At 47.0% G+C, this 13,575-nt stretch overlaps 3 protein-coding genes across 3 annotated transcripts; 1 reads left to right on the forward strand and 2 right to left on the reverse strand.

Moving 5' to 3' along the window:
• Window positions 1-532: 532 nt before the first annotated feature.
• Window positions 533-3,735, reverse strand: EDB91DRAFT_1235827 (uncharacterized protein; the record flags this gene model as incomplete). Its single annotated transcript, XM_041321371.1, has 12 exons — window positions 533-827; window positions 905-1,091; window positions 1,188-1,555; window positions 1,628-1,766; window positions 1,820-2,005; window positions 2,067-2,461; window positions 2,509-2,657; window positions 2,705-2,870; window positions 2,923-3,023; window positions 3,161-3,259; window positions 3,382-3,531; window positions 3,580-3,735. The coding sequence occupies 12 exons, from the start codon at window positions 3,733-3,735 to the stop codon at window positions 533-535; spliced, it is 2,391 nt and encodes a 796-aa protein (XP_041180473.1).
• A 3,453-nt stretch (window positions 3,736-7,188) lies between these two features.
• Window positions 7,189-10,359, forward strand: EDB91DRAFT_1245400 (uncharacterized protein; the record flags this gene model as incomplete). Its single annotated transcript, XM_041322540.1, has 8 exons — window positions 7,189-7,422; window positions 7,479-7,864; window positions 7,918-8,046; window positions 8,097-8,203; window positions 8,257-8,603; window positions 8,660-8,958; window positions 9,532-10,287; window positions 10,338-10,359. The coding sequence occupies 8 exons, from the start codon at window positions 7,189-7,191 to the stop codon at window positions 10,357-10,359; spliced, it is 2,280 nt and encodes a 759-aa protein (XP_041180474.1).
• A 1,071-nt stretch (window positions 10,360-11,430) lies between these two features.
• On the reverse strand, window positions 11,431-12,578 carry EDB91DRAFT_1048467 (uncharacterized protein; the record flags this gene model as incomplete). The annotated part of the gene is made up of 3 exons (XM_041313405.1): window positions 11,431-11,901; window positions 11,978-12,130; window positions 12,201-12,578. The coding sequence occupies 3 exons, from the start codon at window positions 12,576-12,578 to the stop codon at window positions 11,431-11,433; spliced, it is 1,002 nt and encodes a 333-aa protein (XP_041180475.1).
• Window positions 12,579-13,575: the final 997 nt, after the last annotated feature.

Genomic DNA, 13,575 nt, shown 5'->3' on the forward strand with positions numbered 1-13,575 from the left:
CCTTTTCGAGATGGGATTCGCTGACCTCGCCGGCACATGACCAGATTCGTGCACAAGTTCGTGGCATACTGATGCATGAAACAGGGTAACTGTAGCGCACCTGTGATGCAACGTTGCTGCAATTGTACCACCATTTCTCCCTTGCTGATGCATCAGCCCCCTCCCGCACTGATGCATCAGCTCCCTCCCAATGATGCATCAGTCCTCCCATGCTGATGCATCAGCTCCCTCCCACGCTGATGCATCAGCTCCCTTCCAGTAATGCATCAGTACCCTTTCGCTGATGCATCACCTCCCTCTCGCTGATGCATCACTTCCCTCTTGCTGATGCATCAGCTCCCTCCTGCACTGATGCATCAGCTTCGTCCCAGTGATGCATCAGTGATGCATAGCGCTTGCTGACGCATCTCGCCCACTTATTCGGCCGCTTGTTCTTGCCTCCCTGTTGGCCCTACTCGTTCGAATGAGACAGGTAATGCTAGCACAAATTCATATTGGATCTCTCTACGTATGCATGTACTATGGGTACTAATCAATCAATGTCCTTGTCTTGCTGAGTGATGAGTGAGTCGTTGAATGAGTCCGCCAGTGCCAAGGTGTCAGTCCAACTAGTCCTAAAGGACTCAGCGAGCCTTCGACATAATGAAGCTTGACATTTCACATATGCTAACAGTCCCTCGTGCTCATCATCATCAACCACGTCGTGTAAGGCATCTTCTAGCCCACGCTCGTCCCAGCATTGCGCACGCCATTCAAAAAATTGAAGGATTCTCCGCATCTCTTCCTTCAGCAGCTCGACCTCTTCTGCCCAACGCATTGCCTGTGCCCTGGCTTTGCACCATTCGATTCGCATGTCTAATTAACCGCAAACCTTAGGAAGCCTCCAAAAACGAAAAAAGAGTACTCGCCTTCAAAAGCATTATTATTGTCCATCTCGTCAGGTGCAGCTCCTCTCATATTCCAGATCCAAGATAACTTCCTTGTACCCTCTGATTCCCCCCATAATAGATCCGTCATTGAGTGAATATTGGTTTGGTTTAGTGGCCTCAAAGACGAGTGCCACCCAGTCTGATTCACCAGTGGAGCAAGAACTACGAGAGCCTTATGGGCACACTCATATGTGCTGGCGGCAGCCTCAAGTCATGCTTCAACGGCTTTGAGCGTGTTCCAGGCCCTTGTATTTGCACCTTGACCGCGAAGGTTACAATCTTTATACTTGAGGATGGCGGTCTGAGCGCACAAGTTCAAACGGAGGGAACGGAGTGCATCGTGAGCTTGTGTGTAGCGGAGCTTCCATTCGATGGTTTGGAGGCGGGTGTCACAAGGTGCTGTCCTGCTGATTTGGGATGGTAGCCAGAGTTTGATGGTTTCGGGTGTAGTTACTGCAGCGGTGATGCCACCAGATACTGACCTCTCGCTGACATGTAGTGCAGCGAGTGATGGCATGTACAGTTCCTGTAATTTAGTCCAGGTGTTGATCCTGCGTTGCAGAGTGTTATTCCGCTGAAGTAATTTCCCTTCTTGATTATCTGAAGCGTGGATGCCGAGGCCTGTTCTATCAGCTTTCAATCATCGTCTATACAAAAAGTTAGTTGAAGATCTCATATGCCGCACTCAGGGGACTTACTGTTGTTCCTCAAGTTCCAAGCCAGTGCTGATCAATACACTTGGAGTACAGTCCTCATGTAGCGCAAGGCAAGTTCCTGTTTGAATATCATTCTGGTCATCCCTAGCCAGTTCCAGTCGCACAGAGGCCATAGTAACAGCTAAGAAGCACAGAAAAATTAGCACACAGTGAGTGATGATGATCAATACATACTTTCGACCCTTCGTTCGAAAGGGTTTGGCTTTGCGGGGTCACACTCCCATGCCTCCACCTGTTCTCTCCACTGGGCGAGAGCAGCACTATATTCACCTCTCAAACCTTCTTCAAGGTCATCAAGGGCTTTGTGATGATCCTGTTGCTCCGGTAATGCGTCCTTCAACTTGTTAAGCATAGTATGACCTGATAATAAAGGAGGTGAGCGCAAATACACTCTTTATGATATCAAAGAAAATGAGCTCACCAAGTTTAACTACCTTTTTCCAATTCGAATCTCCAAAATAATCATCGAGGGTGTCTCGCCGCACACTGGGGCCCATCTCTTTCATACTCGAAGCGACGGGGTTGATATTGGCCCAGCCACGCTCGGGAGCTTCTCCATCAGTCCAACCAACCCCACTTTTGAAATTGAAAGAGAATGAGGTTTGACACTCATCGATGTGAGCAGGAAGGTGGAACTTTGGGATGAAAAAAGAAATAGTTGTGAAAGCGGGCAGGAGTTGCATTGAGACTGGAAATGCGGCCATGCAGTGCCATAATTTCTTGTGCCATTGGCACGCGATGTCGTAAGATATGTTCAGAGTGTCAGTAACTGTGTGGCGAAGTGTCGAAAAGAATAAATAATCCATGTTGACGTACCTACAGACCATTAGATCGCCAATGTCTGAATGAAAAACACGAGTTACCTTTCACCCTTTTGGAGATCTCCAACAGCGTTGGGCCGTTTCATGTTGTGGCGGGCACAGTCGACAGTACCTAAACCTGTGGCAGCAAGTCCGCGGTTAGGTTTCGTGTCTGCCATGTTCACAGCATTGTGACTCGAGCATGTTGATTTCTGTAGAACATCGTTAATATAAGAAAAGAAGATATAAATAAGACAACCTCTTGGGCGTTGTCCGAGTTGCTGTCCAAGAAGCCCTTGTAAGCTTCATCGTCAACAAAATAGGCCCAACCAGAACTCAGGCTCGGGTCCACACTGTCATTCGAGACAGCCTTGCGTTTCAGGCGGAAGTTTGTGTCGATGGCAAGGAACAATCCATAGAGCCAACTAATAGTATCTATATCAGCGATAATACCACTCAAGCTCATCTAGAACTTACCATTGAGGTGCGTCTTTCCAATTAGCTGGAAGGTTCTTACCAGGATGTGGACAAGCTGGGCACAACACAGCGCATTCACCTTGAGTTGTTGCATCTATGCCCTTTGGATCGTGACCTCATCCTGAGCGTTTGAGCATTTTCAGGTGATGCCATTCACGAATCATTCACATGAATGACTTGTATCGATCCTATGAAGGAGCTTGAGTGACCATAAGAATACTTAAAATTTTGAACGTACCTTAACGACAAGTAGACCGGTGTTGTCAGACATCCGGTGAAGCACATGATAGAACTCATAGGCCGATATTTTTGACTCAAACGAGAGCAGGTGGTATTGCTCCAGAACACGAAAAGTTGCAGCGGTTTTGGATCAGAGGTTGTTGAAGGAAATAATGACATTTGAAGAAGCTGTTGCATATGACTTTCAGCCATTGCGCAACCACAGAAGTCGAGTGCAACTTTGTGTATACCTAAGACATTGATAATGACAAAGTCATCATTAAAAGCTCGGTGAGGATTGGCATATTGCCGGCCAGTGACATGACCAAGCTGAATGCGGAGGCCCAGGGCTTTCAAGGAAATTCGTTCGAAGTATTGGCTGTTCCATTTCTGTATTTAAGATTAAGTCCATTATAACAATTAAATGCGAAGACGTACCTGCAATCGGTGAAGTGGGTGGTGCACATGGACTGACAAAATACAATCTGAGCAATGAAGCGCTGAGCCGAAGCAATCTTGACACTTGTACTCTGGATTGGGACCATCACACTCTAAGCACGACCCCATGCTGACTCGTCCTTCAAGATGTAACATTTCTCAAAGGAATAACGGTCTGTGATTTAGCCATGTCAACAAAGGATGGTCCTGATAAAACATTGTGAGGGGGAAGTCAAATGACGTGGAACATTGTAGTGCACGTACGCCTGCGGTTCGTTTTCTCCTTTGTTGGCCTAAAATGTCTAAGGATACCTCCAATGGGAGATTGTCAAGAGGCTCTGGAATTGAAAAAAAGGTGTCTGAGTCGCATAGAGTTCGTTCTGCGTGAGTTTGATGGTCCGGGATGGTTGCTTTAGCGTTCTTAGGAGGTAGAAGGTGCTTCAGCGTATAACTGACAGAGCCATCATTGTTGACCTGGTACTGGGTATGCTGGCGATAATGGACTACTGGCGCTGTGCGATAGAAATTGAGCTTCGGTTTTCTTTTCCGTTTTAGCAAGTTCTTCAAGGCAGAGGACATTGCCTCAGTACATATGATAGTCTGAACGGGATGTGGTGGCCCTGCCTCAGATGGACCAGGACCCATAGACATTCTTATATGGTGTCGAGTGACGAGCAAACAGAAATCATATGGCAGATCTTCAGGCTGACATGTCACGTGACTTGCTGAAGGGCGTCGATGAAGCCTAACACTCATCTATATCTAGGGATGCACAAAAAACCTTGAATTTCTTCCTCACTCTGATTGTGTTCTAACTGAATACACCAGAAAATTGATTGCTCAGTCAAAGCGCAATACCTGAGATACTGCCTACATGCCATGGGCCTCACAGAAAACCTCATCTCTCTTCCTTACTCCGTCTCACCTCATCTCTCTTCCTTCCTCCGTCTAACCTCATCTCTCTTCCTTACTCCGTCTAACCTCATCTCTCTTCCTTACTCCGTCTAACCTCATCTCTCTTCCTTACTCCGTCTAACCTCATCTCTCTTCCTTACTCCGTCTAACCTCATCTCTCTTCCTTACTCCGTCTAACTGAATACACTCTCCCGTAATCGGTCCCAACTATAGACTGAGCAAAGTTAGCAAATACTACTAACGATACAACATCAAACTTACCATGACAGTGTGTCATCTACTGGCTGTGAGCCTGCGCCAGATGGCATGATGGACTAACTCTTCCCCAAGAGAAAGCAGCCGAATTTTAGAGTAGGTAGGAGGACGATGGTCTGGGGCTTGGAGTTCTTTTCTGACATCATTCCTAAGGTGGGTGTTTAAGGAAAAAAGGAAACGAGATGAGATGGAAATCTCACCAGAGGTATGACGGAAAAACTCCGATGTAGCAGCCATGGGTAACGCAGTAGAAAGGTGGTTCTAGATCGTACTTGGCAGGCATGTTGTAAATTATTCCTCGATAAAAAAAATAAAACATTCATCCGCCATAGCATACACAGCCTCGTCAAACTCATCAGTGCCCTTGTACACTGTCACAAACTCCGCTGGCTCTACCATGTAGGGTGTGGTATTGATGTTGAGACAAAGTGGATCGCGCATGGAGAGACAAACTGACAGCGAAAAAAAAATGGGGTCAGCTCGATACCTAGCACTTCCATTGATATGGCGAATCACTCACCCTTTAAACATAAGCGTTAACATTGAGAGTTAAATTGACAGCGGCCAACATGAGGTTCTAGTAGAATGGATGAGAAGGGTCTAAGACCAATGGGGGCTAGTGTCTGACATTGAGTTTCGGTGCTTGTGAGTATTAAGTTTCGGTGCTTGCAACCACCGGTGTCAGGATTGAGGATTACACGATTGATGCATCACTAACATAATCATAACTGCAAGACGGTGATATCACAAGTAGTCTGGTATAATAGCTCACCGCGTGTATGACCTTCCAGCGTATCGTGAGGGTCGTCCATGACATGCATGAGCAAGTCCTCCAGTACTAAGATGAGGCTAGATGCTTGATGTGATATCAAATCTACTCGCTGCAACTCCTCTCCTGTCCACATAGCCTGCAAGATGATCCCATGGAGTAGCCATAGACGTTGTCGAATGCCTTCAATATCACCTAGTAGTGCATTGATTGAATGCATGCATGTTCCTGCATCACCTGACTGACAAAGATCGCCCACCAGCCCATCTAAAAGTCTTCACGAGGATCCACCAATTAGTATGTCTGCAAGCGCAGCTTCGGCACTTGTGAGGTTGTCCTGCCTGATGATAGTTTAATGTAAAGTTAGGGTATCAGTAATGTGCAGCTCACCACGGGTGCCTTTGTGATGATCTTCTGTGGACGCTGTACCTGCTACGGCTTTGGGAATCAACGTCGTTGTTGGTCAGATGTTTGCATGATTTTTGCTTGTTCTTCTTGCTTATGATTGCATGGTTTCTGCATTTCCTGATACATGTCAGTAGTTAAAACAGAAAAGCAAGTGCTTACTTTGCATAGTATTTCTTGCGGTAAGAACGAACAGCCTCGATTTTTTCTTGTGTTGTGTGATACAGCCGAGGTTGGCCCATGATGTAGTAGTAGCCAAGTTTAGAACTAGTTGAAAGTAGCGTTGAACGGTGTGTTGACTTTGGGAGATTTACTACTAATTGCTTGATATTTAACGATCACCTATCATGTTTCACTCAAAATCAATGGTATAGTAGTAGCTAGCTATTCAGAGAATGTATGTCACGGTTCTACCTCATACAACGATCAAATTGTGAGCTACACTCAGGTAAATTGCAAGTCCAGTCTCATGGCGCTGGTTTCTAACTCACACCATGACATAGTACAGACGAAACTGATCACCATGACTCCCACATCACATGTTAACTTGACGTTCTAAAGCACGTCGAAACTCCCAGTCATCACTTGCTAAGTACTGCTTTCTTATTGTCATTCAGGTCAGTCTAGTTTTGATATGACTGTCAGAGATTGATGTTCTGGTTGTGACGCTTTTTCACAGCACACTATTTACTAGTCGTCATTGGTTCAAACATTCATCTAGTCTCGAGTTTCCTGGAACACTCGCAGATGTTCATTTCTCGATGTCAAGGTAAGTCTTTGCTTGATTGATCCCACATCGCATACTTAGTACTGTCACAATGCTCTGTCCCTCACAGATGTTCATTTCTTGATGTCAAGGTAAGTCTTTGCTTGATTGATCCCACATCACATACTTAGTACTGACACTCTGTCCACTCAGCAATGATGGCCAATCCACCAACGTTGTCTCAAGATCTGCTCTGAAGTTGATATCAATATTAGTGCAGGCACAGCTAACACCTCCCGGTATGTCACTAGTATGCAAAACTCAGATCGTGTCATCATCACTCATTACCTGATCACTAGCCATTCTCAAACACAATTTGGTGCCAGTAGCATTTTTTCTGTCATTTCTGTCGATACCACCCTCTCTTAATTTGACAATGTGGTAAGTCATCACTCAAATAGCTCTTTTTTTCACTTGATATCAACTCGCGAATAGTATAAGGATGGACATCTACTTCATTCAGTCATTTCCCCGTCATCCTTTCTATTCACACACAACGATGCCCACAGCTCCGTGGACTACCAAAGCGCAATCTACTTGGCTCCAAGAACAACTGCCGGCGTACATCCAGCAAAGCACTGGGAACAAAGACTACTTCTGGCCCGGCATTCACAAACATTGGTTCAAAATGTGGCCAGAGCACGATATTCTGTTCCCTGACATCCCTGGTGATGTGCCGCTCACTGATGAGCAGACGAAACAAGAAGTTACAGCCGAACAGCAGCGTAAAGTTGTAAGTCATCGACTACGTGTTTTTTTATATCGTAAACTAAAGTATAATACTCATAGCAACTGGCAACCTGGTTCCATTGGCGGGCGGGTTCGTCCAAAAAGAATTGCGGCTTGAAGAAGGAGCAGACTGTCTTTGATGCTGCCCTGCGACCGAAGATGCGTGCAAAGTCTGTCGAAGAGATCTATATGGGCATGGTCTATGATGAGCAGATCAAGCCCCTCATCAAGGCCAAGCAGGAAGCGGGCAATGTAACCACTTCTGGTCACTGCATCGCATTGGGTCGAAGGTTCTCCAAGGAGCTTCTAGAAGATGAGTCGGATGAGGTTAAAAAGGAGGTTAAAAAGAGGTACGACGAGCAGATAAAAGGTAGCAAGGGAAAGGGTGACATACTGGACGACGAAGATGATGAAAACGACGAAAGTGATCCTGATGCCATCGCAAAGTAAGTGTTTCAGTTGATGTACCTGGTTTAATTCATGCTCACATGGCATACAGAGGTATTGACGAACTGCTGATCATATGCCAGCGTTTTGCACGCCTCGTCAAAAAGAAAACTCGATTCATTGTGTCCTTCATGTGCGCTGGACCTGACCCAAGGCATAATCAAGACATTGTTACTTTATCGTAAGTGAACCAACACAGCAGTACAACTAATGTGCTTACCTTCAACTCAGCTGCCATCCATCGGAAACCTCTAGTGGGCGCAATTTTGCCCACTTGTACCCTGACGAGGACTATGCCTTCCTCGGTGCATACCAGCAATTCGCAGAATCTATATTCTGTAAGTCATTTCCTCATTATCATTATGGGCTCACATTGATACATACTTGTCAGCTGTGAAGGAACATGACCCCTTGCTGCCAGCTACCACGAATGTCGGAGATGGCAACAGGAGTGGGGAACTCGAAGACGATGGCAGCGGCAAAGAGAATGAAAGTAGCGAAGAGGATGGAAGCAGTGAAGAGGATGAACACAGAGAGGAGAACGAAGAAGGCACTGATACCATGAGCTGGGATGACCCCCTTTATACAATTTCCCAGACACCTGATGCATCAATCGCGTCTGATGCATCAATCACACCTGATGCATCAACCGCACCTGATGCATCAATGGCAGGCACCGTGGTGCCAGCTGGCTTTGCTGATGCATCACTTCAGCTTACGGGTCCTTTCTACTCTCAGGTAAGAGTCTTACACACTGTCACTCCCACTATGTTACCTGATGATTTCTGACTTAGTCCCAATATACTAATTGGTCACTGGATTTCCACAATGTTATGATGCCTCAAGCTAGCGCGCCTCTCAGCTCAATTCAACAATTTGAGGCCCAGTTTTTTCAGCCTGGTCTTACCGCTACGGGATATCTCGGTAGCAGTACCGCGCAGAACACATCATTCAGCTCACCAGCTTCTTCAGGATTGTCGCTTGCCGACTCCATGCATGGGTGGAATTTCAACAATGGCAATTTTAATTCGACAGGGTGGTGTTACGGGAAAGCCCGGCTTCCCAACAGTGCACTTGATAGGGTCGATCCCGTGTCCGCTTCATGGAGCACCAGGACGGTGGAAGACTGAATGGAGGCTGTCCATCCAGAATGACTGACTTGAAGTTTCAATGATAGAAGCTAGAGTCGTATATCACAAGTGAAGATCAAGTTAGAGAAATACATGGTCTAACTACAGTGGTATATATAGGTATTGTCCTATGAGTTCAGGGTAGGCTTGGGTAGCCAGAAAGCGTCCCAACTAGGTAAGCGTCTATGTGAGTCATAAGGACTCAGAGATAAGAGTCACCGGTCTAACAGTAAGGGTCCAGGGTATGGTACCGGCACAGCGGTAGGTGTCCAAGTCAGATAACGCTATCTGTCATGATAAGCGATAGGATAAACAATAGTCAGTACCAGTGTATCAGTAGAGGCGATAAGGGAGAAGCATGCGGCTTCTATTGATCCCAGTCTAGGTCGGTTCCAGAGCTGTCCTGCTCCAACAGCTGTCATGCTGTGCTCTGCAGTTTAGTCATGTGCTGGTGACGTCATCTGTCACATGTTGTGACGCGGTTGTGACGGCGATGTTTGGTGGAGACGATAGGGGTCTGAGGGTCCCTGTAACAGGTGGGAGACATCTAGTCTCTCTTCTTTGTTGACCTCTCCAACCTCCACTGAGCGCAGTACCACAAGCCCTAGCCTCGACGAGCAACTTCCTCAATTTGCTTATCAGCTTCCCACCCTTCCAGCTGCCAACCCCCCTTCTCCAACTGAGACCGCACAACCTGCTGAAGTTCCCAATTCACAGGCTGGTACCGGACGTGCTACGACCAAGTCCAAGTCCAAGTCAAAACTTCCTACAACCAAGTCTCTCACAGCACAAGCCGACAAGCCTCATTCTGCCGCCAAATCTATCTCAGACACTCCCACTGTTGCAGCCACACCCACTAGAGCGAAATTCACACCCCTGGTCAATTCTACTGAGCCTATCCCTGTGCCAGTGATCACGCTTGCGAAGGCGGCCAAACCCAAGGCCAAACCGAAACCCAAATCGAAACCCAAGGCAACTTCTGTCAATATTGAGTCCAGCGCAGTAATGGAGATGATGCACGTTGCTGCAGATGAAGGTAACACATTGAGTGATTCAACTACTATCAATAATATCGCGCAAAAACCTATTGCGAGTCAGATTGGAGCAGCACGTGTATCGAAGCGTGTTCCAATAAAATCCAGGCAGAATGATATTGCTGATGCAATCAGGTCTGATGGCCTGACATTTGTTGGTATTGGTAGCAAGGAAAATCCAGGTGTTTTGGAGGAGGTTGGGGGAACATCATCGAAGCGCGCGGCTGACTCGACTGCAGAAGGCATGATTCCATCAAAGTACGTCTGAAATATCCTGCTCTATTCCTACTTGCTAATAACAGAAACAGGAAAAGACGAACGAAGGCGTGAGTGGACTGGCTTTATGTTGGCACTATGAAGTTCTCTGTTTGATCCATGCTTCAATCATATATTTTCACGCTATACAGAAGTAATACATGTGGTCACTACACCTCTATCCTGTCTATGATTAGTGAATGAAGTTATTCTTGCATTGTGAAAGCTTGTTGAGAAGGAAAGGCTAACATTGGACGCGAGACAGAACAGAACAGCGTGTGACTCAGACTTGAATGAATATATGCAAGTATTGGCCTGCATCATGCATAGTAAGATTGGACGCAACTCGGAGACATAACAGGACAGTGTGAATCAAACTTGCAAAAATTGAAGAAATACTAACGAGCAAGACTGAATATATGCGCACATGGACTCAAGACGAAACAGATCATTGTGGCTCAGACTTGAGGAATACAAACAGTGAAGATTGGACTCGAGACATAACAGAACATTGTGACTCGGACTAACAAAATACAAGCAGCTATGAGTAAGGGAGAAAGGGAGAAAGGACCCAGAATGAATATATGTGCACACTATAAGTAGTTGGGTGATAGGCTGGGAAAGTGGTGAGCCGGGAGCTTTCCTAATGCATGGCTGATGCATTACTGCCAGTGATGCATCGCTACAGCGCTGATGCATGGCTGATGCATTAAGGATCCACGATGCGCTGTTGCATCACTGGATCCCTTGCAACTGTAGCAAAATGTTGCATGAATATGACACTGAGGCCTGATTCGTGTGACGGTGTGAGTTCTGAGTGCATTGAAAGACGGAAGCCCTACATTGAATCAGAACAACAGAACAACAACAACAACAACAACGAGTGAAATACGGTAGCGGGACATGATTAACGATGTGGTAAGTAAATATACTATCTAGGTAGGTGAGGAGTCAGCTGAACGACTTATTTATTGCGAGAGATGCGGTCCCCGCATGCAGCACGGGCCTTGTTCACGGCCCTCAGGAGTTGGGTGTGCCCAAGCTCGGCCTCTGGATAGGCTGCGAGGAAGCGCGCCTCATTTGACTCGTACCTGGAGCCAGAACAGAAGGTGAGTAGTACTGGAACGGCAGAATAAGAGCAGGGACTTACTGATTGATGAGTTCTAGCGCAATGGTCGCCCTTTGATGGTACTTCAACGCGAACCGTCTATTAGCGCCTTGGTACCACTCCCTCGGCCAATCTTTCAACGGCATGGTGAGTCCTTGGTCCCGATCCCCAACTAACCAGTGCTCGACTATCTCCTTCCAGGACTTGTTCTTCGGGCTCGTGGTGCCATTGGGACAAGAAACTGGGACCCGAGGGATCACAAGGCCGGATGTTGGGAGTTTCTGTGAACTCGAAGCCCGAGTGATGCTGATGGGCAGCATGGTGGGGAGTTGTTGTGACGAGGTGCAGATGGATGGCTTGGTGGTAGGGAGAGTTTGGCTGATAACAGGCCTGGGTAAAAGCGGCTGTTCAACAGGTGGAGTTGGTGTGCGGGAGGCACACTCAGAGATGTCGGCGAAGCGGGGGCCTGAATTGAGATGCTGGAGAGCGATTGCTGTGGTGCAGGCAGCCTGTGCCATGACACTTGTTAGGGAGCGCATGTCATTGTGAAGGCAGTTGACATCTGCTGCAACTGGATGTGTGCACCATGCGAAGCCCTTCTGTCGATGCTGGTCTGGCAAGAGCATGTTCACCAGCGAGGGAGGCATCAGCACCGCAGGAGATGGGGGCAAGGGCATCACTGTAGTCGGTCTCATATGCATGTAGTTCATCGAGGAGGTAGCAAACAAGTGTATCACGCTGAAATAGACACAATGAGAAAAAAAATGCTGCAACAGTCAAGTGTCAGTCATAAGAACATGAGACATACCTGCTCGCCATCAGCCCATCCACCCCACCAACGAACTTTAGCAAGTGTCCACCGCTGGCCTACTGGAGCAAACATGAACCAGTATTGTGCACCTCCCCGACGAAAGCAGTGCGTTGAGAAGTTACCACAGATGCCAGGCCCAGCGGTTGACTCATTGATCCATTTTTGTACAGTATTGTGAGAGACTGGCTGTCCAGGATGCACGACACCGTTTGCACTCATTGCGGGGAAAATGAAGTTGCTCGGCTGGAGAGTTCGCCCATAGTGAAACAATTCAAGCCACTTGATCCAAACTAACATCCAGAAGAAATTGTCACAGGCTGGCATGTCGGGGCGTGGATAAATCTTGTAGTGATTTGCTGCCAGTGGTGAGGTCATTTAGTGTCATCCAGCTTCGATCATTTAATGTGAGCAACTCACATCTCAGATCTGCTTCCCATTGGCCCTTGTCCACCTTCTTTTGCCATCCTTTCCGGTGAGTGAGGAAGATCTCGAAGTATGATGTGCATTTACTCAGTGTGAGTGTCTCGTTTGCAAGGTATATGCCAAGCACCCCGTCTAAAATAGTAGTATCAAGTGAGATATCCTTTCTTTGCAACTTTACAAGCTCAAAACACCTGCAGAAAGTCAGATTGTGCACATGCTGCGGAAAAGCTAATTGGATGATCACACCTCGTCCATAATGTCCATCTGTTCGATGTGAACGTGACTTGTTCGAGATGGTGAGTCAGTTTTGTCCTCATTTCCAAGTCCAGATGCATATCCGAAGGCCGAGCACCACTCATCACCTTCTGAATCATCTGTAGTGCAATCTCAAGTGGACACACAGCCTGGTGCCATCGGAATGCCCGGTCCATGTAGTCCTTTGTCATCGCCATTGAGTGAGTGCGATCTCCTCCCTCAGCACTTGTCTTATGTTTGATGGATGACAGCACATCGTAAATATCTGCAGAATCAGCAGGGTTTCATTCCCAGCACTGCTTCGCCTCATTGAAGTGCCATTTGCCACGATAGGTATCACCATCTCTAAAATGTAGGTCAGTGCTCGCATGCTCTAATTCGTGTACAATAATGCTCATGATAGCTCCCACAGCTTCTTAAATGCCGAACAGATGCTCTCGACAGTAGTTTTGCTGAGATTCTCATGAAACCCTTTCAGGGACATGAAGAGTGCCAGTGCTTTGTTGGAGCATCTGTTTGGTATGCTCTCAAATGCATCTTTGAAGGCAGGGTCCTCAAACACATCATTGTCGGCATGTATTTCGGCAGTCATAGGCAACGGAACGAGTGAGTTTTCAGATGTGTCACCCCGCCAAGTCTCGCTGACAGCAGAACAGCTCAGGGTTTTGAAATGGCTCGCCAGCCATTCCCGTCC

This window comes from Suillus paluster (genome assembly GCF_016628075.1).
Source record: "Suillus paluster strain FC165 chromosome Unknown EDB91scaffold_10, whole genome shotgun sequence".
Lineage (NCBI taxonomy): Eukaryota > Fungi > Basidiomycota > Agaricomycetes > Boletales > Suillaceae > Suillus > Suillus paluster.